The 27,941-nt window shown below is 36.9% G+C and overlaps 1 protein-coding gene and 1 long non-coding RNA gene across 9 annotated transcripts in view; one reads left to right on the top strand and one right to left on the bottom strand.

Annotated features, from left to right (window-relative positions):
* Positions 1-3,273: 3,273 nt before the first annotated feature.
* Positions 3,274-27,941, bottom strand: part of LAMA2 (laminin subunit alpha 2) — a 614,828-nt gene continuing 590,160 nt past the window's right edge. For all 8 annotated transcript variants that reach the window (XM_045499528.1, XM_045499531.1, XM_045499530.1 and 5 more), the window contains 7 exons: positions 27,799-27,911; positions 27,296-27,485; positions 25,160-25,315; positions 16,527-16,680; positions 14,112-14,242; positions 11,980-12,202; positions 3,274-4,254 (listed from right to left, as the gene is read on the bottom strand). In XM_045499528.1, the coding sequence (XP_045355484.1) occupies positions 4,097-4,254; positions 11,980-12,202; positions 14,112-14,242; positions 16,527-16,680; positions 25,160-25,315; positions 27,296-27,485; positions 27,799-27,911 (1,125 nt within the window). In that variant the 3' untranslated portion in view covers positions 3,274-4,096. The remainder of the gene's footprint in view (positions 4,255-11,979; positions 12,203-14,111; positions 14,243-16,526; positions 16,681-25,159; positions 25,316-27,295; positions 27,486-27,798; positions 27,912-27,941) is intronic.
* On the top strand, positions 12,216-16,520 carry LOC123608998. Its single transcript, XR_006717565.1, has 3 exons — positions 12,216-12,968; positions 14,692-14,757; positions 15,130-16,520. It is a non-coding gene; the product is annotated as an uncharacterized LOC123608998 (long non-coding RNA).

Genomic DNA, 27,941 nt, shown 5'->3' with positions numbered 1-27,941 from the left:
TCACATTTTAAGGTTGGGGGCTAAAAATCAACACATGAATTCGGAGAGGGGGAGCACAGTTTATGTCATAACACTCTCACTTTGATAGAAACACTAATCTATCTTCAAAATATATCAGAATCTAATTACTTTTCACCACCTCCCATGCTATCACATTTTATATTATTAGGTATGTCCCTGAAGAGGGCTGAGCTCCAGAGAGACAACCTTCCCAAATAAAGCAGGACTTTGATTTGTCCAAGGATAAATTAGTAGTTCTCCAAACATGAAAATACAAACCAGGAAAGCTCTCCAGAGAGTCCATTCTGCCGAAAAGTTCAGTAAGTGGTGGTATTAAGAAGAGCACTATTTCTTTGATTTATAATTACTATGTAGCTATTCCTAATATCCCCAAGCACATATAAAAACAACTTCCTCTCTTTAAGTATGTTGTGAGTATTCTTTCATTTTTTTAGTCTCAATTTTTTGTGTTCATTTATGTAAGTGATAATGGTCACTGTTCAAAATAATGGATTTCTCTGAAGTACATGTCACTCTAAAGGAATCTGAAATATGTTGATGTTCTACGTATGTATGTATTTGTGTATTTATGCAGAAAGGCTCTGCGTTATTTTGCTGGGACTTCCATGGCAACGTACCACAGACTAGGTGGCTTACACAGTGGAGATTTGCTTTCTCACAATGCTGGAGACTAGATTTCAAGATGTTGGCAGGGTTGGTTTCTTCTAGAGGCCTCTCTCCTGGGCTGGTAGATGGCCATCTTCTCTCTGTGTCTTCACAAGGTCTTTTCCCTGTCTGTGTCTTACTCCTTCCTTATAAGGACATCTGTCACGTTGGATTAGGGCTCACCCACATGACTTCATTTTTCCTTAATTACCTCTTTTAGATCCCCTTCTGCAACTACAGTCACATTTTAAGGTATTGGGGGCTAAAACTTCAACACATGAATTTGGAGGAGGGGGGGGGGGAGCACAGTTCATGTCATAACACTCTCATTTTGACAATGGGCACACATTTCATGGCACTTAGGTTTCTGGCACAAATGCCCAAGAGTGAGCCTGAGTCACTAACCTGCATATCAAGATTCCAAATAAGAGAATTTCAGGCACAGCCTGGAAGATCCTCTCCCTTCAAGTGCCCCTTGGGTCTGAAGTATGTACTAATTTCAGTCAAACAGATGAGTACAGTACAACAGGTTTGTATTTCTCTCTTGATTCAACAGAGATTAAAAGACATTGAAAATGCTTTTGCAATCCTGCATTAGCAGGAAGTCATATCTTTTGCAAGTGGTAGTGAAAGACTATGCTCTGTACTTGGGAAAACTACTGTATTTTGTTTCCATAATAATTGTAGATACCAATTATATTCCCTAATAATTCAGTAAATATTTCACATAAAATTGAGATTTTTAATTTGTCAAAGTAGTCTTTTCCTCTGTTGTTAAGCAGAAAATCTAGAAGAATTCTGTAGTTGGAGACAATAGGCTAAATCAAAGAAGGAGAAAATAGTTATGATTTTTAAAACCACTAATTGAAACTTTGCCAGTGTTCTAGTGCTTTGGGTCTGAAATCTGCTCAGTTTCTTATATTCCATTGTCAGCTGTGCTCACCATGGTAACTTCAATAAAACTCCCTTCATAAATGTTTTTCTTCTGAAGTGCAAAGCACCTTCTTAAAGAAGGTTGACAACCTGGTAGGAGTGGGTGTTTGAAAAATAAATGAAAAGTATTCTGTCTTCTTCGTGATTGCTGTGGGTGGAAGGAGGTGAGGAAATTATTGAGGGGATTAAGATTGGGTGAAGGAAATGTTTTGCTTTGGGATAAAAATCTGATTATTGAGGTAGAAAATTAAAATATGCCAGAGAAACTTTTCCTGTTCATAAAATTTCCTTATTTCTCATCTTAGAATTTGGACAAGTTTTGTCCATACAAATTCATGATCCACTTTTGAATATGGATTTTGTCTGGGACAAATTTAGCCAATACCTCATTCAGTGAATTCTGCTTGGGTCCAGATCAGCTTTCTTGGGAATATTTTGGAAAACTTAACTAATGTGGGGCTTGAAGCACATCAACTCTCTCTGGGTTTGTTCCAGTTCCTCCCCCATAAAATAGGGAGGCAGTAGAAACCCAAGTTCTTAGCCTTAATCACACATTAGAATCAACTGGAGATGTTTAGAAAATGCCAATGCCAGGGCCTTACTCAGAGACTATTTAAGGTCTGGGGTGATATACAGATATAAGAATCTTTTCTTTTTATACGTACCCAAGGCAATTTTAATGTCTAGCAAGAGATGAGAATCACTGTACTTATTGATTTCAAAGGGCCCTTCCAATTCTACCATTCTAAGGCATTCACCTACAAATCGACCTCAACAGGACTTGACTCTGATAGGATTATTAATTGAGTACCTTTGCTTTCAAATTTGTTATATTTCTTTCTGTTGAGGCTTCAGGAAAGAAAGGCATTAACTTTTAATTTAGGAACTTAGCATCTTTATTTCTGTTTATTCACTTATTTTCCAGGTAAGCACAAATCTTGTCAGTGTTCAGTGGAGAAGGAACATCCTCATTTTTAAAACACATTGGTTCTCAGAGAGTTTTATGACTTAAAGATACCTCAAAAGGCATTAACTTGATTTAATATTATTTTTTTTTATGTGTGAGGAAATGGCCAAGACAAAGTTAACAACAATAGATTGTTAGAGGACTCTACAACTCTATGACATAGTGGATAGTTTCTCTCTTTAGAACAGTGGTTCTCATTCCTGATGGAACTTTAGAGTTGCCTGGGAAGCTTTTTAAAAATATGCCCAGGCTACATCCTAGACTAAATCAAGCTTCCCCAGAAATTCCAAAATGGAGCCGTGATTGAGAATTGCTTGATCTAGAATGAGGTTGTATAGGCAAATGATATCAAGCAACTGGCTAATGGTGAAATGCTGAGTGTATTAGCCATCTCCTTGATTAGAAACAGCACCTTCTTTCCCCTTGTGGATAGCACTGTCAAAAAGGATTATTTTTCTTTTGTTAAAATTACCATGTGAAGGAAGTCTGTTCTTTTATATGTTCGGCATTATTAGACTACAACTATTTCTACTGATGATGGCAAATGAAACACTTCCTTCTTAAATTGATGAATAAAATCTAGGTCAGTCTTCTCAAAGACCCCTTTGAAGATGATTGAAAGAGTGGATAAAAGAAGAACTAAACACAGACTTTTTTTAAGGAAATTAATTTGTTAAGTCAAATTATCACTCAAAAAGACTCAGCAATGTACTTCTATTAAGTTTCTGGTTTATTGTTTCCTGGTAAGTAAAAATGCATTTCAGCATTATTCCTCTGTGATTATGTATACTGTGATATTCACTGAAAATTTAAGGAGCCCATAGTCTCAGTAATACAGTATCAAATGTGTGCTTAATTGTCATTCTGGAGCTTGGTTCTGGTGTCTCCCCAAAGCCTATAAATCATTATCAAACAAGAAAATCAAGTAATTAAGCTCTCTTGCCAGAATCTGATCTATACTCTCTAAATACATGCTCAGCACAAAAAAAGTATTCATTCATATGGCTAGTTAAACTCTCTAATAATAAACCTACATCAGGGAAATGATTTGCTAATGCTTTCTCAAACATAGGGAATAAGGAGCTGATTTCCTCCCAAACATGCCAAATCCATTGTTGTTTTCAGTGGCCTGAACAGAAAGCCAAAGATGATGTACATGGAAAAGGATGAAAAAAGTTTTAATAGGAGTTAATAAAAACAATCAAAAAGTTGCATTCACAAATTACATCTCAGCTTTTCTTGAGATGACTTCAAGGCATGTTGCAAATTCAATAATTTATGGTCAGTTGCCTTTCATCTTTAAAATCACACAAAACAAGCAATTATTTAGAATGAAATAATTGGTTTAATATTCATGGACTTAAGTTGAATTTAAAGTCGGTCTGGGCTCTGAATCAGCGCCATCTGAGTACAGAAATAATTCAACATACATGCACAAATTAGTTTTAATAACATATATATAGGTAGGTAAGATATATTTCTTTTACTTGATATACTTATTTTGAAGGGCCTTTCTTGGAGTTAAACCTTTTAGTTGGCTGGGCATGATACAGGTTGAACGCCCCATAGTTCCAGGGCCTTGGCAAAATTGACCTCCAGCGGCTTGCCTGTGCCTTTCGTGAGCCTCAGAGATCGGATGCAACCTCGGAACCTAATGTTGGTTGTCAGGCCAAACTGATTGAGGCCATCTGAAAAAGAAAGCAAAAAAGACTCAGTTTTGAAATGTGGCTTCCATGTTAAAGGTATTTTTAAAGTTTAATTCCAGTGTAATTAACACACTGTATTACATTATTTTCAGGTGTAAAATACAGTGATTCAAGAATTCCATCTACAACTCAGCGCTCATCAAGACAGGTGTGCTCTCAGTCCCGTTTACCTGCTTCATCCATCCTCCCACCCACCTCCTCTCTGGGAACCATCTGCTCTCTATAGTTAAGAATCGGTATTTCTGGTTTTTGGTTTTTGTTTTTTGGTTTGTCTTTCTTTCTTTTCCCCCCTTTGTTCATTTGTTTTATTTCTTAAATTCCACATATAAGTGAAATCATATGCTATTTGTCTTTCTCTGACTGGCTCATTTCACTTAGCATTATACCGTCTGATCTATCTGTTGCAAATGACAGGATTTTATTCTTTTTTATGGCTGAATAATATTCCATTGTATGTATGTATGTATATGTGTGTGTATACACACATATACACACACACATACATACCACATCTTCTTTATTCATCTATTGATAGCCATTTACCTGCTTCCATAGTTTGGCTATTGTAAATAATGCTGCAATAAACATAGGGGTGCATATATCCCTTCCAATTAGTATTTTTTGTATTTGAGTATATACCCAGGAGTGTGATTATTGGATTATAAGGTAATTCCATTTTTAATTTTTTGAAGAACCTTCATAATTTTCCACAGTGGCCACACCAGTTTGCATTCCCACCAACAGTACACGAAGGTTTCTTTTATTTCACATCTTGTCCAACTCTTGTTGTTTCTTGTTTTTTAATTTTAGCCATTCTGACAGTGTGAGGTGATATCTCATTGTGGTTTTGATTTGCCTTACTCTGGTGATGAGTGATATTAAGCATCTTTTCATGTGTCTGTTGGCCATCTGTATGTCTTGTTTAGAGAAATGTCTGTTCATGTCTTCTGCCCATTTTTTATTGGATTATTTGATTTTTGGGTGTTGAGTTATATTGGTTCTTTATATATTTTAAATACTAACTTTGTATCAGATATATCATTTGCAAATACCTTCTCCCATTCAGTAGGCTGCCTTTTAGTTCTGTTGGTTGTTTCCTTTGCTGTGCAGAAGATTTTTATTTTCATGTAATCCTAATAGTTTATTTTTGCTGTTGTTTCCCTTGCCTCAGGAGACACATCTAGAAAGATGTTGTTATGGCCCATGTCAGAGAAATTACTGTCTGTGCTCTCTTCTAGGATTTTAATGTTTCAGATCTTATATTTAAGTCCTTAGTCCATTTTGAGTTTTTTTTTTTTTTTTTTTTTTTTTTTTGCATGTGTGCATGGTGTAAGAAAGTGGTCCAGTTTGACTCTTTTGCATGTAGCTGCCCAGTTTTCTTAATACTATTTGTTGAAGAGACTTTTTGCTACTGCATATTCTTGCCTCTTTTGTCAAATATTAATTGTGGGTTTATTTCTAGGCTTTCTATTCTGTTCTATTTTTCTACATGTTTCTGTGCCAGTAGCATACTGGTTTATTACAGGTTTGTAATATTACTTGAAATCTGAAATTGTGATACCTCCAGTTTTGTGTGTCTTTTTTAAGATTGTTTTGGCTATTTGGAGTCTTTTATGCTTTCACACAAATTTTAGGATTGTTGCAGTGGCTGGTGGGGCATGTGACTCTTGATCTCAGGGTTGTGAGTTTGAGCCCCACACTGGGTGTGGAGATTACTGACAAATAAAATCTTTTTTAAAAAAAAATTAGGATGGTTTGTTCTAGTTCTGTGGAAAATGCAGTTAGCATTTTGATAGGGATTGTTTCAATCTGATGATTGCTTTGGGTAGTATGGACATTTTAACACTACTTGACCTTACAATCCATGAGCATGGAATGTCCATTAGTTTGTGTCATCTTCAATTTCTTTCATCAGTGTTTTATAGTTTTCAGAGTATAGGTCTTTCTCCTCCTTGGTTATGTTTATTCCTAGGTATATATTTTCTTGGTGCTTGTACATGGGGTTGTTTTCTTAATTTCTCTTTCTGCTGCTCATTAATTGTGTATTGAAATGCAACAGATATCTGTACATTGATTTTGTATTGCGACCTTACTGAATTCCTTTATCAGTTATAGTAGGATTTCTTTTTCTTTTTTTTTTTTTTTTTGGTGGAATTTAGGATTTTCTATATATAGGTATCATGTCATCAAATAGTGAAAATTTTACTTCTTCCTTATCAATTTGGATGAATTTTATTCTTTTTTTTTTTTTTTTTTTTCAAATCTAATTGCAATGGCTAGGACTTCCAGTACTATATTGAAGAAAAGTAGTGAGAGTGGACAATTTAGTCTTGTTTTTGACCTTAGTGGAAAATCTCTCAGTTTTTCACCATTGAGTACGATGTTAACTGTGGGGTTTTCATACATGGTCTCTATGAACCTACTTTTGTGGTATGTTCCTCTAAACCTACTTTGTTGAGGCTTTTTATCATGAATGAATATTGTACTTTGTCAAATGCTTTTTCTGCATCTGTTGAAATGATCATATAGTTTTTACCCTTTCCTACTTGATTGTGGTGAATGATTTTTTAAAATGTATTCTTGGATTCAGTTTGCTAGTATTTTGTTGAGAATTTTTGCATCTAATTTCATCAGATATACTGGCCTGCAGTTTTTTCTCTCTTTTGTAGAATCTTATTCTGGTTTTGGTAATGCTGGCCTCATAGAATTAAATTGGAAGCTTTCCTTCCTCTTCTATTTTTTAAGTTTGAGAAGACCATGTATTGATTCTTCTTTAAATATTTGGGGGGCGCCTGGGTGGCACAGTCGGTTAAGCGTCCGACTTCAGCCAGGTCGCGATCTCGCGGTCCGTGAGTTCGAGCCCCGCGTCAGGCTCTGGGCTGATGGCTCAGAGCCTGGAGCCTGTTTCCGATTCTGTGTTTCCCTCTCTCTCTGCCCCTCCCCCGTTCATGCTCTGTCTCTTTATTAAAAAAATAAATAAACGTTGAGAAAAAAAAAATTAAAAAAAAATAAAAAAAATAAAAAAAAAATAATAATAAAAAAATAAATATTTGGTAGACTTCACTTGTGAAGCTATCTGGTCCTGGACTTGTGTTTGTTGGGAGTTTTTTGATTATTGATTCAATTTCATTTCTAGTAATTAGTCTGTTCAAATTTTCTCTTTCTTCCTGACTCACTTTTGGGAGGTTATATGTTTCTAGGAATTTATCCATTTCCTCTAGGTTATCCAATTTGTTTTCATATAATCTTAGTATTATTTTATAATCCTTGGTATTTGTGTGGTGTGGATTGTTATTTCTCCTCTTTCATTTCTGGCTTTGAGTTCTCTCTCCCTCTTTTTTCTTTGAGTCTAGCTAGATGTTTATCAATTTCGTTGATCTTTTCAAAGAACTAGCTCCTGCTTTCATTGATCTTTTTTTTTTTTTTTTGGTTTGTTGTTTCTATTTCATTTATTTCTGTGTTAATTTTTATTATTTCTTCTGCTGTTTTTAGGTTTGTTGTTCTTTTTCTAGTTCCTTTAGGTGTAAGGTTACATTGTTTATTTGAGTTTTTTGTTTTGTTTTGTTTTGTTTGCTTTTTGATGTAGGTCTGTATTGCTGTAAACTTCCCTCTCACAACCAACTTGCTGCATCCCAAAGATTTTGGACCATTGAGTTTTCATTTGTTACCATGTATTTTTTAAATTTTTTATTTGATTTCTTGGTTGACAGATTTATTGTTTAGTAGTGTATTATTTAATCTCCATGTATTTGTGTTTTTTCCAAATTTTTTCTTGTGGTTGATTCCTAGTTCCATTGTATTTGGGTCAGAAAAGTATGTCTGTGACCTTTTTAAATTTGTTGAGACTTGTTTTGTGGCCTAATATGTGACATACTGTGGAGAATGTTCCATGTGCACTTAAAAAAATGGTATTCTGCTGTTTTAAGAAGGAATGTTCTGGATCTATCTGTTAAATGCCTCTGGTCCAGTATGTCATTCAAAGTCACACTTTCCTTATTGATTTTCTGTTTAGATAATCTGTCTATTGATGAAAATGGGGTGTTAAAAAGGGGTGTTACTGTACTATTAGTTTCTTTATACTTGTTATTAGCTTTTTAAATTTTTGTTATTTGGGTGCTTCCATATTGGGTGCATAGATATTCACCACTGTTACATCGTTTTGTTGGATTTTTCCCTTTATTATTATGTAGTGTCCTTTTTTGCCTCTTGTTAAAGTCTTTGTTTCAAAGTCTATTTTCCCTGATATAAGTATTGCCACCCTGGCAATAATTTTCATGTCTATTTGCATGATAAATATTTCTCCATCCCCCACTTTCAATCTGCAGATGTCTGTTGGTCTCAAAAGAGTCTCTTGTAGGCAGAATATAGATGGGTTTTGCTTTTTTAACCATTCAGATATCCTATGTCTTTTGAATGGAGCATGTAGTCCATTTACATTCAAAGTATGTATTGATAGGCATGAATTTATTGCCATTTTGTTATTTTTTTTGTGGTTGCTTTTGTAGAGCTTCTCTGTTCCTTTCTTCTCTTGCCACCATAAGTTCTCTCACCATAAGTTGGCTTTCCTTAGTGATACACTGGATTCCTTTCTCTTAATATTTTGCATATCTGTTACTGGTTTTTGATTTGGGGTTACCAGTAGGTTTGTATATAACATCATCTGCATATGGCAGTTTGTATTAAGTTGATGGTCGCTTAAGTTTAAACCAATTTTTTACCTCTCCCCGCCCCACACCCCCCAAAAAAACTACATTTTAGGTATATGGTGTCATACTTTACATCCTTTTATTTTATGAGCCCATTGGCTGGTATTTTTTATAGATACACTGATTTTTGCTGCTTTTGTGCTGTCATTTTAATTACTATGTGTTTTGGTGTGGACCTCCTTGTGTTCATTTTGTTGGGGGATTTTTGTGCCTCCTGGATCTGAATTTCTGTTTCCTTTCCCAGGTTTGAGAAGTTTTCAGTTATTAAGTCTTCAAGTAAATGCTCTGCCCCCTTTTCTCTCTCTTCTTCTGGGATCCCTATAATGTGAATGTCATTACTTTTGACGGAGTCACTGAGTTCTCTACGTCTATTGTCATTTTGCATATTTTTTCCTGTCACCTGCTCAGGTTGATTACTTGCCATTACTCTGTTCTCCAGGTTGCTGATTTGTTCTTCTGCTTCCTCTAGTTTGCTATTTATTCTATCTAGTGTATTCTTAATTTCAATTATTGTATTCTTCATCTCTGATTTTGTTTTTTCTCTCTTTGTTAAGGGTCTCAACATGTTCTCCACTCTTTTTTTCAAGTGCTGTATCTTTATGATAATTACTTCAAATTCTCTTTTATGGATATGACTTATTTACGTTTCACTTAGGTCTCTTGCTGTAATTTTGTCTTGTTCTTTCATTTAGGACATTTTCCTCTGTCTCCTCATTTTGTCTGTTTCTGTGTGTTAGGAAAGTCAGCTAAGTCTAATGCCCTTGAAAGTAGTGGGTAGGCATGCACTTTTAACAAGGTCGAGCTGGTCATCTGCCCTGAGACAACATGTCTCTGCTGCTGAGACCAGGCCAATCCACAAAACGCACATGAGCAAGGTGCGTAGTTTTAGCAAGGTGTGCATGCCCTCTCTGGGAGATGGGACAGAGGCCCTGTAAAACATGAGGTAGGGAGATGCAGTATTAGCAAGGTTTGAGCCTGGTTTTCTGAGGGAGGGGATCCACAGCGCCAACATCCAAGCAGGCTGGGCTGGAGGGGGTGGGGCTTGGTGTAAGCAAGTTAAGTAGGGAACAGTTCCGTCTGTCTGAACTGCTTCCTGCAGGTGGCTGTGTGTTTGTGCTGGGGGGCAGGGGAGGGAAATGGTGCTTTCTGGCTTCTGTATTCCTGGGGGAGCCTCCCAGCAATCTCTGTCCCTCTGGGACAGTAAATAACTCCCCTCCCTTATGCCCCAGGTGTTTTGCAAACTGCTGCTGCTCTGCTGTTATCTCTGTGGGCTGTTCTTTGTGCTGTCTCTTGAAGGGTGGGAACTCAGTCTCTTACCACCCTTCTGGCTCCCCCAGAGAGAAGTCTGTTGATTTTTAAGGTTCCAGGCTTTAAGTCTTGCTGGTTGTAAAAGCTCACAAAATTTGGCCCCTCCTGTTTTCAAAGCCAGACGTTCCCGGAATTGTCTTCCCCATGTAGACTCCCCAGTGTGACTCTGTTTCTCTCCCCTCTGCATACCCGTGGCTCCCTCACTTCCACCAAGGGCCTGTGGTCCTTTAACTTCTCACTGAGTCTCTGCCCTTCCTACCTTCTTCCCTGTGGCTTCTTCTCTACATTTTGTTGTGGAATTTTTTCTTCCAGTCTTTTCAGTTCATTTCTGGATTATTTATAATGATAACATGTGTTATCTAGTTGTATCTGTTGGATGAGGTGAGCTTAGAGTCCTCTCTGCCATCTTTGCTGAAAGTTTTTTAAGGGCCTGTTTTAGTCAGCTGTTAGCTTGAGATTAAATTGGAAGCCTGTTTTAAGTAAAGTTAGTGATTTTGTGCTTAGCTTCGCTAACAGCTAAACTTGTAAAGTTTCTATGGTTATGTACGCTGAAATTTGGAGACATGTAGAATTGTACATTTTAAGATAGCAAAGAGTTTGATTTGGAATGAATGAGTTTACAACTCTGATATATTATGGAATTTTATTTAGTGAAACAAATCAATTGATCAAATATTTTACTGAATTAGGATATGGGCTTTCAATGGTGACTTTATTACTTTCTTCATTGTAAAAATACACCCCAAAAGGTTAAGTAGGTTGAAAACTCACACAAAGTATTTTCTTTGCTGAGGAGACACTCCATTCTTTCAGTAGGCCTAGTAAGTGCTAACTAGGATCCCATTTCATAGACTCTAAGTGGAGAAATACATTATCTCCTTCAAAGTATCTTGGAGGGTATCCCGATTGAAGCAGAGGTAGGCCCTTTTCAAACCCAGAAGCAACTTTGGAAAAAGGAGCTCTGAATTGGTCCCCATTTCTCCTAAATCTTTCCCTCCATTAACCACTGCTGAATATATATTTTGCTTGTTTTATTAAGCAGAGGAACTTTACATGGGAACGGCAGTTTCTCTTGCCAACATGCTGAAAGACCATTCCAAGAGTCTGTGTTATTATAGTATTTAAAAAGAAGTGGTTGGGTTATTTCTCATCAAGTTGGGCACTCTTGTTTATGGGCACTTTAGGTAACTCTGTGGTTTATGTGCTCTACTTAATGTGCTGGACAGGGGTTTTGAATGCAGATTTATTGCTTAGGTTTCTTTGTAATATAAATATAAATGCTATAATAACCTAAGGGGGAAATTAGCTGTGTTTAACCCAATGATTTCCAGAACTTGAGGAAATAAGTTCCATAACAATTTATGATTCCTCTGGTATATTGATTTTCAAAAAATCAGAAAGAACACCAACTCTGACTGTTAAATGCCTCATATCTTTTATAAGCAAATTCATTTCCTCTAGCCCCCATCTCCTCATGAATGAAACTTTGGGGGCTATCATGTAAAGTTCAGCCCCATGTGGTTTATATAAGTACTATGCTCATTTTACACACTGGAAATTTCAGGTGTTATTTATGGGAGTAGATTCTAAAGCTAGGAAGTATACTTAAGCACACGCTCTTGGACATATTTATAGAAATATATAAATATTTTAAATCCACTAACAAATTCTTGCTGGGGTAGATAAGGCTCACCTGGGAATCCTCCAACAAACACGGGGTCATTTGTATCAGCTGATGTAGATGCCTGGTTGGGGCTCTGGGCTACCACCTGGTTCCCATCTACCGTCAGCTCAATGCGGTGTTTGATCTTGTTGGCTGTGACTTTATGCCATTGTCCATCACACAAATGCCCAGGGATCCCAGCATCATAGACAGCAGTGAATCGGCCGGCACCATTGTCCACATGAAACATAAGCTAGAAAATAGGAAATTGAACAGTCACAGATGGTTTCATTAGAAAGGTTTCATGATGGTTTGCATAGCAAAAATTGTTATGTCTCTAGGAAAAAGGTATCAGCTGGAATAGTTAGAAATGAATATATCTGAGACATTTTAAAAATTAAAAAATCTTGACAGAAATTAAAACACAGATTTAATGGCCAGGAATCACAAAATATGTTCTTTGTTTGGAGCAAGATGTGTGAGACTAGTAATAATTCTGCTTTCAGAAAATGTGATATATGAGTCTAAGTGATAAAAAAAAAGAACCTCATATACACAGGGACAAATTCTACCATAGATCTTTATAGAGTATGAGAGTTCTTAGTGAACCTTTATAAAATTTCTTAAAAGATGTTTAGAGTAATTCATTAATTTGATTTACAAATTCATTTTAGAGGATTATTGGTTTTGCAAAATGTAAGCTTTTGAGGTTTTAATTGTATGTATTCTTTTTTTTCTTTCATGGATTCCATTTTATATGCAGGATTGCGAATAACATAAATTACTTTTTTGGGCAAGCTTCATGTCACAGGTGCCAGAGACTTTCAGCCAGAAGGCCAGTTAAATTCTTAACAATGTAGAACTTAGATTGGAAGTTCATGTCTAAATGAGAAAAACCTGTTTTCAGTAACATGGAACAGTCCCTGAAATTTGAGATGACAGAATTCTTTTGAAGCTGACGAAGAAAAGAAACATATTGAAACATTGAAAACAGTCAGTCTTGCAACACGTTTGACAAGGTAAAAGAAAAGACACGGGGTTTTTAAAAAGATGAAAAACTGCAATAGGTGAAAAGTTTGTAAACTGAACAGGGATGTAAAAACAAAACAAAACCTTAAGGTTTTACTCTATTGGGTGGAGTTTGTAAGAGCAGGACTTGGTGAGAAATACACATACATTGTAATGGAACTTGATACTCTGACAAATTGATAGTAACTGGTTAAAAGCAGGCGATGAAATGAAGCGAACTCCAACAAGATGTAGTGAACGTGCTTGAAAATCTGGCAAAGCCATGAGTTGTTGCTTGTCTGTTCCCCCTTTCCTGCCTCTGTACTCCTGGATCTTTTTGCTTTATTGCCTTTGAGGATGGTTTGAAGATAGGAGGGAGAGTCTTGAGGTCACTCTGTGGTCTTTCTTCTTGGGAGGCGGCAGCAGTATACGAGTGGACATATGAACAGAGGTGAAGCATGAGTCCTATTTAAGAGCCAGATAGAAAACTTGGGCGACTCCTTGCTTTGCCTGCCTCTCTTCACCTGCTGCCTGCAGTACAAAGTATATACACAGGTCATCTTGCGGCAGGTTGCTGTTCATAGGGAGGGACGGGAGAGGTATTTGGAATTAGCTTATCCATTGTAAGCAAATTGGCAAAAGAGATTATGTTGATATAAATTCAGTATAAATCAGTACTTTTTTGAAATGGTATCTAGATGATTTTTAAATAGAAATTGAGAAACTGATGTGTCAGTTGGCCATCTTGACTTCTGAGATGTGCCTACTGTGGTATAAGAGGCAAACACTGATTTTAGACAATCCAGGCCCCCTCCTCTTTTTCCCATTGGAATCTACAGTTTTACATACAGTGTATTCACAAAGAGGATATCAGTGTACTTTTAGCAACAAGTAAGAGCTTGAGATCTAAAACTATTTGGCCCACTATGTGTCAACACAATTGGCTTACTGTAGAATTAGCACACTTAAAGCTTACACTGGTCTACAGAATAAGTGTGTTGAAAACACACATTAGAGATAATCTAGATAGATGGAAAGATACAATCTAGCTTTCTCCCAACAAAGAATACAGCAAGGCTTCACAATGTAGATGTTCTACATACGAACAACAATATCATGAGGAAATCAGAAATAGGTAGACAGCTGACACTCACCTTTTCATCAATCATTTCGACACCCATTCCATCCATTTTCTGGCTGCTGATTCCTAGAAGAACTCCAGTGGTTCTAGTTGTGCGGAATTCAAATTCTACAAGAAGGTCCAATCCCACTTTGAACCCATCAACTGTAAAATGAAGATTAGAGTTTAGGGATTGTTGATTCAAGTTTGTACAATGCAATGGTTTGGATCTCAATTCAGATATCCGTCAATTATAATAAGTTCCAGACTCTCCTATGGCCTATATTTCCACCATCGTATCATGTAACACTTTAAAGTGATTGCTTATTTTCTTGGTTGTCTTCCCTCCTAGCATGTAAATTCTGTGAGGGCAATTTTATTACTGTGCCTACCAAGGTATCTGGCATGCAGGGAAGTTTAATACATAGTTGTTGAATAATTAAATGGATGAACACACACGGAGATTGGCTCAAAGAATCCCATAGCAATGCATGGTTCTTTTGGAAGTCTTACTGTTGGATTAGGTCAAGCATTTCAATGATTATTCAGTAAGATTTTACTAGGCTGCTCTAAGATTACTGTTTCCATTTTTTTTTTTTTTTTAATAAATAAAGGAACTGTAAGCATGATTTTGAAAGAGAAGATTCTGGGACATAACTAGATTTTTCCAGTTTATCCAAGTAAGTTTTTTCTATAATTTCCTATATTTGATTCATTGATTTATTTAATCTTTTAGAAAGTATTTAAGACATGCCTCTTAGAAACAAAGCCATTCAATATGAACAGACCTAGAAAATATCAACTGCATGGAGTATTAGAGAAGAACTACAGAAATTTTATGCATGTCTTCTATTTATTAAGAAATAAATGCTATTTGTAATCACAGTTGCCTCCAATGTAGGGTAGTGTCTATTATGTGAAAAACGTATTGTTCTACTGAGAACCTTGATGGGTTGGGATGTGCAAAGGTGGGTTTAGAGCAGATTTTAAGAGAAAAAGAAGCTGAATTGTCCTGCAAAATAAAACAAAGTGCTTGTTTTTGTCCCTGAAAGGGAGAAGTGAGGAGAAGAAAGGCACAACATGAAACAGTTCAGCGGAAGACAGAGTGAATTGGCCAGTAAAAACCACAGTGATCAGGTGGCTGGAAAGGTTTTAAGGACAAAGATGTCAAAGGTTTAATTGAAGCTGTATGTTTTACAATGATGAAACCTTCTCTAATCATCCAAGTCTTATAAAGATTGCATTACACTGTCTGTTGAGGGGATGGGAGGAGTTGTTGGAAATTGGGGAAGTGGCTAATTTTCTGGTCCAGTTTGATCCAGAATGAAAAAAGCCCAAGCAGAATAGCAAGTCAATAAATTAACTGCAGACGCTGAAGCTTGCCATCAAATTTGACCAAGAGAATGCTAGCCATCTGTGAATTTGAAGAAATCTTGGGGAAGGCTTTGGGTTTTCTCTGCACATGGAATGTAGGGCTCATCATAACCACCAATATTTTAATGTTTAACAAAACCTGTGTTTATCTGTTTTCTGCCTCAGCTATAGGTGAAGTTTCCAAATTACGCTTTGTCTGAGGGCTCTGGCCTTCCATCTCTGAAAACCTTTGTATGTGAGCATTTATCTCACCTTTTAAATCCTAGCTCAAATGTCAATTTTCCCATAAAGGCTTTCCTGATTTCCCCAACCAAAATTAATGTTTCTTCTAAATATCCACAGAACCTTGCTTATATATCTTCTGTAGTTTTAAATCATATGTACTTGACTTGTGATTTCTGAGCGCACTGAATCTTACCTATTAATAGTATATTTTTTGAAAAAAGAAACATTTACTTCTGTTCCCCATGATAACTTCTATACATTATGTGCTCATTAATTTTTTTCTAACTCTAGGACTGAACAGTCCATCTTAAAGTATGTTAAGGTCTTTTTTGTTGTTATATACTTTATATTTTTCTTTCCAAATTGTACATTTACTATCAGTGATCCAGACCTGTTCAGGAAGTGCTCATTAGTAAGGGACAGATGCCTAAAGTCAGGGAAAAGTGCCAATCGTCATCACCATCGATGAGAAATGGGTACCAGTATGCGTCTGTCATGGGTATGAGTGGGAGCTCATGACATGGAGTATTAAAAGAAGTTGAAGAGAGGAAGAAAGAAAAATGCTACCTCGTCTTCAGAAAGGTAGACAGGGAAAACTGAAAAGTAGATAAATTACATGTATAAACATATGGCCCTTCTTGTAGAATTACACTTATTTTTTCTATTAAATCTTCTCACAATAAGACACATTAATCTTTAAGAGACTTTTTGTTATTACTACTATCCGTTTTTATTTCTGGTTTAAGTGTACTAATTTAGGAAATCCAGGACTTTTATTCTTCCATACAAGCCAGAAGTTAATATTTGGACCTATTTAATATTCAACAGGAAGAAAATGGAAGTGCCTCACCTGCTTTGGCAAAACCTGTTCCATCAAAATATGTTCCTTTCTGAGCATTAGCAAAACACGTTCCAACGTGGAAACTGGAGGTTGGTTGTTCAAGATCTACTGGGGCCTCTGCCATCTGAAAATTCCTGATGCAGCCATCAATGCTGTAGGTCACCTAAATATTCAGGTCAGACAAAAACAAATAGCAGGTTTTAGCAGAAACTTTGCCTTTATATGGAATTCAGTAATTTGTGGGGATGCTCTGTGCTTGTAATCATCACCCAGTTTCCTTAAGACAGCCCCAAACTACCTAAATCTGTACCATCATTCCAGGCTTCACAAAATGGGCCCACAGAATCTTCTGTTGGGCTCCTCAACTAGGATATATCTAGCCTATATCTAGATTGTTCTGATATTCTAAATAGTGTACATTGTGACTCTCATGGGACCACTGGTTTGGCAGACCTATGTGCCCCCATATGAATATCATAACTTTTCATTAGTTCCTTATGCTGGTTCTGGTCCAGGATGGTGATGTAGAAAGAACCTGAACTTACTACCATGGACACACCAAATCTGTACCTATTGATAAAGCAATTCCTCCTTTAGAAGAATTGAGGGCCGACTGAATAGCTTCTGCACAGCAAAATGGCAACCCCTGACCCAATGAACCGCAATGGGAAGGGATAGTACTGAGGGACTGAGAGGAGATTCATCTGACCTGGGGCACAGAAAAAGAGCAACTAGTATATAAAAGGCTCAGCCCCAGAACACTGCCAAATGGTGAGGGAGCTGCTGGAACTCTCTGGGTCAGACAGGCTGGTGAGAGCAATGGTTTATGTACTTCCTCCACCTTGATAGCATGGACCACGCCAGGGTCCAGGCACCCCAGCTGGCCTATTGCCTTGTGAGCCCCAGCCCCGTAGCTTATACCAGCGCCAGCTGTCCCAGCAAGGCAACCCCAGAATGGTGCACACTGGGGCACTCCTGTTCAGTTCTCCCTACAACTCCAGCCATGACACCAAGGTGACACAGGAACAATGAATGCTGGAACACTCTAGACTCATAGTACCTCAGCTCCAGATGGCATTCTGTGGCAACCCTGGCACAGAGCACTCCAGGACCTCCTGACTGATGCCTGTTTTGGCTCCAGCAGCCCCAGCAGGGGGCTCCCTGCACTGAGTGCCCCATGAACCTCCAGGCCATACATGCCTCAGTTTCAGTTATTACCAGGGTACCCCTTGCAGGGAGCACCCCAGGATGCCCCAGCCCACATCCCACTTCAGCTCTAGCCACCCCAGAAGGGCATCCTCTGCAGAGGAGTCCCCAAATACCCCAGCTTATACCCACTTCTGTCCTGCCAGGGTGCCCTCTGCATGGACGGCATTAGGAACCCCTGACTTGCACACACTTCAGTTTTAGCTGTCCTGACAAGGCACCCTCTATGCAGAGAGCCCCAGCACATGCCCAGTTCAGTTCCAGCCAATCTACCAGGCAAGCTCCAGCACAGAGTGCCCTGTGACCCCCAGCCAGGAAGTCACCAGGCACACATAGCCTGCACAGGGGATGACCATACCACAAGACTGTTCCTTAAAGTTTAGGAGAAGTAGCTTTTCCACTTAATTCATAGAAACAAACACAAAATCAAGCAAAATGGAGAGACAGAGAAATATATCCCAAACAAAAGGCAAAACTTCAGAAAAAGAACTAAATGAAACAGAGATAAGCAATATGCCTAGTAAGGAGTTAAAAATAAATGATTGTAAAGATATTCACTGGACTAGAGAGAAGAGTGGAAGAATTCAGTGAAAACTTCAACAGAGAGATAGAAAATATAAAAAGGAACTAATCAAATTTGAAGAATATAACTGAAATGAAAAATGTATGAGAGGGAACAGATTATCAGATGTAGAAAAACAGATCAGTAATCTGGAAGATAATAATGGAAAGCACCCAAGCTGAACAGCAAAAAGAAAAAAAAATAATTTTTTAAAAAGTGAGAGAGTGAGCATGTGAGAAGGGGAGGGGCAGAGGGAGAGAATCCCAAATAGCTACAGGTTGTGAGCACAGAGCCTGATATAGGGCTTGATCTCATAAACTGTGAGATCATGACCTGAGCTGAAATCAAGAGTTGGACTTTTAACCAACTTAGACACCGAGGCACCTTAAGAAAAAAATAATTTTTTTTAAAAAATGAGGATAGGTTAAAGGATCTTTTCGACAACATTAAGAAACAAACATTTACATTATGGGGGTGGCAAAAAACTTCCATAACCTAGAAAAGAAAATAGACTTCCAGATTCTAGAAGCACAGATAGTTTCAAACAAAATGAGCCCATGGAAGTCTAGACAATGACATATAATAATTGAAATGCCAAAGATTAAATATAGAGAATTTTAAAAGCAGCAAGAGACAAGCAAACAGTTATGTAAGAGGGAAATCCCATCAGGCTAGCCATTGATTTTTTAGTGAAAACTTTACAGGTTAGAAGAGAGTAGCCTCACATATTCAAAGTATTGAAAGAAAAATAAAACTCACAACCAATAATACTGTACCCAGCGAGATTATCATTCAGAAATGAAGGAGAGAGAGTTTCTCAGACCAAAAAAAGTTGAAGGAGATCATCACCACTGAAGTGGCCTTACAAGAAATGTTAAAAAGACTTCTTTAAATAGGTAAGGCCATGATTAGATGTCAGAAAATAAAAAGATGTAAAATATGACAACACATACATAAAATGTGGAGAGGGGAGTGAAAATATTTTTCAGTATGTGTTTGAATTTAAATGACCATCAGTGTAGACTGCTATATCCTTAGGATGTTATATGTGAGCCTCATGGTAACCACAACTCCAAACATTTAATAGATACAAAACAATAAAGAGAAAGAAAGCTATACATAACACTACAGAGTCATCAATCACAAGGGAGCAAAAGAATAAAGGTTCAGAGAAGAACTACAAAAACAACCAGAAAGCAATTAACAAAATAGTAGTAAGTACAAACTTATCAATAATTACATTAAACATAAATGATCTAAATGCTCCAATCAAAAGACAAAATGGTAGAATGGATTAAAAAAAAGCAAGATCCATCTATCTGTTATATAAAAGTGACTCACCTCAGACCTAAAGACACAGGCTGAAAGTAAAGGGATAGTAAGAGATATTCCATGCAAATGGCAGCGAGAAAAAAAAGCCAGTGTAGCAGTACCTATATCAGACAAAAAAGACTTTAAAACAAGGAGTGCAACAGAGACAAAGGCATTAAACAATAAGGGATGAACCCAACAAAAGGATATAACAATTATAAATACGCACATAAAGTACATAAAGAAGATATTAACAGACATAAAAGGAGAAATTGACAGCCACACAATAATAGTAGGAGACTTTAACACTCCGGTTCCATCAATAAATGCATCATCCGGGATGAAAATCAATAAGGAAATAGCGTCTTTGTTTCTTTTTTTTATTTATTTTTTATTTTTTTATTTTTTTTATTAAAAAAAATTTTTTTTTTCAACGTTTATTTATTTTTGGGACAGAGAGAGACAGAGCATGAACGGGGGAGGGGCAGAGAGAGAGAGAGGGAGACACAGAATCGGAAACAGGCTCCAGGCTCTGAGCCATCAGCCCAGAGCCTGACATGGGGCTTGAACTCACGGACCGCGAGATCATAACCTGGCTGAAGTCGGACGCTTAACCGACTGCGCCACCCAGGCACCCCGTGGAAATAGCGTCTTTGAACGACACACTAGAGAGATGGACATAACAGATATATACAGAACATTCCATCTCAAGTTAACAGAATACACATTCTTTTTAAGCACACATAGAATATTCTCTAGGATAGATCACAGGTTAGACCACAAAATACGACTCAATAAATTGAAGAAGACTGACATCGTGTATCTTTTCTGGTCACATGGTATGAAACTAAAAATCAGTCATAACAACAACAAAAAACTGGAAAAACACAAACATGTGGATGCTAAGCAATGATAGTAAACAACCAATAAGTCATTGAAGAAATAAAAAAAAAAAAATACATGGGGACAAATGAAAATGAAAACAGACAAGGTGAAATCAGTTCTAAAAGGGAAATTTATATTAACTTATAGGCATACCTCAAGAAACCAGAACAATCTCAAATAAATAATCTAACTTTACACATAAAGGAACTAGAAAAGAACAGACAAAACCAAATGTGAGTAGAAGGAAGGAAATAATAAAGATCAGAGCAGAAATAAATGAAAGAGACAAAACAATAGAAAAGATCAATGAAACCAAGAACTGGTTTTTTGAAAGATAAACAAAATTGATAAACCTTTAGCCGGATTCATCAGGGGAAAAAAAGACCCAAATAAATAAAATCAAAGATGGAAGATAACCACCACCACCACAGAAATACAAAGTATTATGAGAGACTACTATGAAAAATTATATGCCAACAAATTGCGCAATCTAGAGAAATGATTCATTCCTAGAAACCTACAATCTTCCAAAACTGAATCAAGAAGAAATAGAAAGTCTGGACACATAAATTGCTAGTAACAAAATTGAATGGGCAATCAAAAACTACCAACAAACTAAAGTCTTAAACCAGGTGGCTTCATAGTCAAATTCTACCAAACATTTACAGAAGAGTTAATACTTATTTCCTTTAAACTAGTCTAAAAAGTAGAAGAGGAAGGAAAGCTTTCAAATACATTCTATGAAGCCAGCATTACTATGATACCTAAACTGGACAAAGATGCCACAAAATAAGAAAACTACAGGCCAATATGTCTGATGAATATAAATGCAAAATCCTTAACAAAATATTAAACCACATTCCACAATATATTAAAAATGTGATCAAGTAGGACTTATTCTGGGGATGCAAAATAGTTCAATATTCAAAAATCAACAAGATACATCGCATTGAACACAATGGAGAGCAAAAATCATACAAAAATCATCTCAATAGATGCAGAAAAAACATTCGATAAAGCTCAACATCTGTTGATAAAACCATCCAACAAGGTGGGTTTAGAGGGAACATACCTCAACATAGTAAAGGCAATATGTGAAAAAGCCAGAGCTAACATTATACAGAAGGTGAAAAACAGAGCTTTCCTCTAAGATCCAGAACAAGATGAGGAAGTCTATTCTTGATACTTTTATTCAACATAGTAGTGAAAATCCTAGCTGCCGCAATCGAGCAAGAAATAAAAGGTGTCCAAATTGGTAAGGAAGAAGTTAAACGGTCACTATTTGCAAATAACATGATAATACACAGAAAAACCTTAAAGACTCCACCAAAAAACTACTAGAAGAAAGAATGAATTCAGTAAAATTGCAGGATACAAAATTAATACCCAGTAATTGATAGAATTTCTATATACTAATAACAAAGTAGCAGAAAGGGAAATTTAGAAAACAATTCCATTTACAATTGTACTGAAAAGAATAAAATCCCTAGAAATAAACTTAACCAAGGAGGTGAAAGACCTATACTCAGAAAACTGTAATAATCCGATGAAAGAAACTGAAGATGACATAAATGGAAAGATATTCCATGTTCATGGATTTGAACAATTAATATTGTTACATAAATATTGTTAAAGCAATTTACAGATTCAATGCAATCCCTGTCAAAATACCAAAAGCATTTTTCACAAAACTAGGACAAATAATACTAAAATTTACTGAAATAGCCAAAGTGTTCTTAAGAAGGAAGAAGCTGGAGGTAACACAATTCTAGATTTCAAGGATACTATAAAGCCTTAATAATCAAAATTATGATACTAGCTCAAACACAGACACACAGATCAATGGAAAAAATAGAGATCCCAGAAATAAACCCACACTTATATGGTCATTTAATCTACAACAAACAAGGTAAGAATATACAATGCAGAAAAGACTTTTTTTAACATATGATGCTGGGAAAGCTGGACAACTACATGTAAAAGAACGACACTGGACCACTTTCTTACCACCATACACGAAAATAAACTCAAAATGGATTAAAGACCTAAATGTGGGGGGCGCCTGCATGGCTCAGTTGGTTGTGTCCGACTCTTGATTTCGGTTCAGGTCATGAGTTCGAGCACCACATCCAGCTCTGCGCTGACAGTGTGGAACCTGCCTTGGATTCTTTCTGCCCCCTCTCTCTGCCTCTTTCTCTCAAATAAATATTAAAAAAAAAAAAAAAAAGACCTAAATGTGATACATGAAACCATAAAACTCCTAGAAGAAAACATCAGCAGTAATTCCTTTGACCCTGGCCTTAACAACATTGTTCTAGACATGTCTCCCCAAGCAGGGAAACAAAAGCAAAAATAAACTATTGGGACAACATAAAAAGTTTCTGCACAGCAAAGGAAACTATCAAGAAAACAAGGCAACCTACTGAATGGGAGAAGATATTTGCAAATGACATATCCAATGAGGGGTTTACATCCAAAATGTATAAAGAACTTATACAACTCAACACCAAAAATAACCCAACTAAAAAACGGGCAGAGTATATGAATAGACATTTTCCAAGGAAGACATACAGATGGCTAACAGACACATGAAACGACGCTGAACATCATTAATCATTAGGGCAATATAAATCAAAACCACAATGAGATATCTTCTTACATTCTCAGAAAGGCTAGAATCAAAAAGACAAGAAATAACAATTTCTGTGAGAAGATGAAGAAAAAGGAAACTTTATACACTACTGTGAACAAGGGGAATGAAAACTGATACAGCCACTGTGGAAAACAGTATGGAGGTTCCTCAAAAAAATTAAAAATAGAACTACCATATGATTCAATAATTCCACTGCTGGGTATTTACCCAAAGAAAATGAAAACACTAATTTGAAAAGATACATGTTCCTCTATGTTTAATGCAGAATGATTTACAACTGCCAAGATAAGGAAGCAAAGTAAATATCCAAATGGACGAATGGGTAAAGAACACGGTATTTATATGCAATGGAATATTACTGAGCCATAAAATAGTGAGATCTTGCCATTTGTAACAACATGGATGGACATAGAGGGTGTTATGCCAAATGAAGTAAGGTAGAGAAGACAAATACTATATGATTTCACTTATATGTAGAATCTAAAACACACACACGCACACACACACACACACACACACAACACAACAAAACAAAACCAAAAATGAATGAACAAAAACCAGAAACAGACTCATAATTACAGACAACAAGTTGATGGTTGCCAGAGGGGTGGAGGTGGGGGGATGGGCAAAATGGGTGAAGGGGAGTGGAAGGTATAGACATCCAGGTATGGAATAAGTCATGCGAATAAAAGCTATAGCATAGGGAATACAGTCCGTAGTATTGTAACAGCATTGTATAGTGACAGGTGTAGCTACACTTGCAGTGAGCACAACATAATGTATAAATTTGACGAATTACTATGTATACTTGAAACTAATGTGACATTGTGTCAACTGTATAATTAAAAAAATAACTTAATTAGTCCCTTATGTTTTTATTTCATGTTTCTATTAATAGTTTATTAGTTTAATAGTTTATTAACCTTACTATCTCTATATACATTCCATCATAATCTAATTTTAAGTTCTATTTGAAAAGATAATTAAGTTTGGCTTAGCGTTTCTTCCTTATGAAAATCTAATGGAAGCTTTGGACTCGTTCCCAAGAAAATGTACATACACTTGAAAGTTTGCATGATGCGTTTAGAATTTAGGGACTGTACACGTAATTCAATCATACTCTGCTCCCTTATATTTCATCTGGTTTTAGGGACACAAGTTAATCACTCTTGTCATTTTCCAGAGACTCTCATTGTGATAGGTTTAGGTATCATATCTGATAGCTATGAAAGGAACGTAATACTGATCACCCACAAGAGGAACCAAAGGCTGAGAATTAAACAATGATGATGAACAGTTGTGTTTGATGAAGAATAGCTCTGCGTTATCATGTGTTCTAATTTGAGTATAGAAATGTAACACATTTCTTTGTGATACATTCTCTAAAAACATGGATCCCCTATAGTTCTTACAATAGTGCTTTCCAAAGGAAATGAGGACACATGGTCTGACAAAAAATTATTTTGTGATTACTGACTTATAAAATTGTGAGGACTTTAAATTTGGAATCCTATAGTGTACTCTATATACTGTAGTTCAGTACTGGACAACTATACCGTAAATATTGCAATCTCTCCATATTTGCAAAGTCTCTAGTCCTGAAACAATGTCGTCACTATTATCTTCCTTGTTTTCCAGTGCTTTCTATATGCTTAGTACTCTTCCAAGGACTTTAAATATATTACCTCATTTAATTTTTGCAATAACCTTGTTTCTTTGGTATTATTATCCTATTTTACAAAAGAGGGAACTTTGTCAAAGAAACATTAAGTAATTTGCTCCAGACCACACTAGTTAAGTAGGTACCCAAACGGGGAGAGTCTGGCTCTAGGGTCCATGTGCTGTTTTGTGGTATTATCCCTCATAGTCAAATCAGTCTAGAAAGTCTTCTGTCACTTCTCAGAAAAGATGATTTCCTGTTCACTTACAAGTGGTCATAGGTCAATATGACCTAATAATTCAACATATGTACATGACCCAGGCAGTTATTTAAGACACAAAAAAAATAATTAATTAAACCCTTACTGGACCAATTCTTCGGGTGGTATAGTTGATGGGCAGTCCGCCAACATACAGCATCCCCACAACATCTAGGATATCAGCTTTCTTGGGACTGATGGTTCTGTTGGAAGCATCATCTACATAAATAATTCCTTCTTGCTTAATTCGCATAATCCTAATCTACAAAAAGAAGAGGAGTCATTAAAGCCAATCAAGGATACATTTCAAATGTGCAGAGTGTAAGATGTAAGAACTTTCTGGCTATTCCTTAGGAAAAAGCAAAATAATTTACTGAGTGCCTAATATGTGCTAAGCCCATGAGTGAAACTGAACTCATTTTACACAATATCTCAAACTCCCTCTTTTCCATTACTACCGTCTCCAAGAGTCCAAAATCTTCCTAGATGAGTTTTAGATTAAAGACTTTTCTATAGATTGCCAAGTGAGCACATGTATCAAGAGGTACGCATGTTGTCAGGAACCTTGCAGATTAAGAGCCCCATCATGAATTAAGTGGGCTGCAAAATTCATGTCCAGTTTTAAACATGCATTAGTTTGAGCTAAGCCTGGTCTCCCCAACACAATTTCAGATATGCTACATCCCTCTGCCTAATAGGCACTTTTTGTGCAGAATTGAAGGAAGGGCAGCACATCAAGGCTGCAAGGCAGTTTCCACAGCAGCTGATTAGTTCAAAGGCAGGAGGAAGATGGAAAGCTACCTGATGCTGAAATTACAGCAGGGGGGTGAATTATCTGTTGGGGACAGAGGGAAATAAGGAGTGTCAAGATTGGCTTGGGCACAAAAAAATTTGAGTCTGAGTTCAGGAAACGGAGTGGGTGACCCTGTCGAATGCTGGAGCACAATGATGGTTTAAAATGAATCTATGTTAGGATTAGAATAATCAAAACCTCATTTTTACACTTATCTTGGTTTGGGAAACAATTTAAAAAAATCTTCAAAAATAAAATCCCTCCTTAATTTGGCTGCTTATAGTATTGAAACTTTCTTTCTTAATCCCAGATGCACTGTGGACCAACAATGTACCAGTTTTTTAAGTGTAATGTTTATTCTGTTAGCCAGAGAGGAGAATTAGCCTTAATGAGAGTTCCTTCATGAAGCTCAGTATTTGCTAGTCATAAGCTCCCAAGCAAATATGAAAATTCCATTTCTTATTTCCAAGATAACGAATTGACAGACTTTGCATTTTTATTATATTTGTCTCAGGTTCTTTGGCTTGTCATCTCTCTCTCTCTCTCTCTCTCTCTGTCTCTCTCTCTCTATATATATATATGTTTATGACAAGCCAAAGTGTGTTAATATATAAAATCCAACACCTAATAATATCAAACTCTAAAAATTAAGCATTTTATTGGTCTACCTAGGGAAGCTTTACTGAATAGGCGATCACAGGTGCAGAAACAAATTCTGAGTTTTCATTTTAATAAGGCAGTATATTATCTATTTGCAGTCTTGCCAAAGAGGACAGTAAGCTGGCAAATGAGCCTTCTGTGCCCGTAATAGTGCCAGTTTCTGGGTGTAAGGCCAATGTTTTAAAAGTTGTTCCAAATGACTGTTGGTGGAAATGTGGCCCTTGGGCCCTTTAAACATGATACAGCAGATTCCCAAACTCTTGGTTTTCACAGTACGGGGTGTGATGAGGAGGGGTGGTATTAGGGCTCATTTTAGTTTACCACCTTTTAAGTTTGTCAAATATTATCTCATAAAAGAGAGGCCATGCTATCACCTTAAAACATGAAAATATAATCTCAGAATATTTATTATTCCTCTAAGTTGAATACATAGAGCTTGGAGGTTAACATACTCCATTGTCCTACATTTCTCACTTACAGTAGTGAAACTGTCTTCAACTATTGGCCCTGGTGTTCAGACAGATGTTTGGGAACCACAGCTGTATAGCAATAATGGAGTCCTGTGCTACCATGATGAAGCACGTAAGTGATCAAATACACACCTACCCAGGTCTGATGACATTTCCCAGTTGTATGTGGCACTTGCTTTATTTTTAGCCTCAGCCACATTCCAGTAGCACCAGAGTCGGCATATGCCCTGGCAAAACAGCACCTGCACCAGGGGAATGCCAACGGCTGCCACTTCGTATTCCCCTCGTAGGCCGCTGCCAACATCTCATGGACTATTACCTTGTGCCACTGACCATCGTTGATCTTGGTGGGGATCATGGTGTTGGTGTCACCACTTCCCAAGTCATAACTGAAGTAGGGCAATCCATTTCTCAACTGAACGGTAGCAAAATCAGCATGATTGATCCGAGCCATGTAAAAAAGCAGGCCTGATTCAGCTTCCGTTCGCACTTCAAACTCGATTGTGAGGCTGTGAAAGCACGCAAAATAAAACAATAGTAAAAGCGTTCTTATTCTAAGCTAAAGTTGCCTCTGCTCCCGGGGGGTGATTTTCACACAGGACAGTAAAACCACCTCTGAAATGAGGACTTTCCAGGTCTGCTGATTTCCTAAACTGAGCTCCTCAGGCGCAGGCAAGTATCATTCTATTCTCTATCCTACTCAGTGAATTTAAAACACTCACCTCATTAATGAATAAATGTAGTTGATTAAACTTGAATCAGGGCAGATACTCAGTATTTCCATTTGTCAGCTCTTTCTCAGTATCTCAGAATAATACATACCGGTTTTTAACTTTGGTGTCATCGAAGGCAATCGCAATGTGACTGTTTTTCGAAAGCCCAAACTGCTTGCTCCCTATCAAAAGAGCTGGTTCTGCTTCCGCAGCACAAGGACCCTGTAAAATACCCAGGAGAGAAAGAAGAGA

Source organism: Leopardus geoffroyi, chromosome B2 (assembly GCF_018350155.1).
Source record: "Leopardus geoffroyi isolate Oge1 chromosome B2, O.geoffroyi_Oge1_pat1.0, whole genome shotgun sequence".
Classification (NCBI taxonomy): domain Eukaryota; kingdom Metazoa; phylum Chordata; class Mammalia; order Carnivora; family Felidae; genus Leopardus; species Leopardus geoffroyi.
Note: the sequence above shows the minus strand (reverse complement) of the source record. Positions and strands in the feature narration are given on the sequence as shown.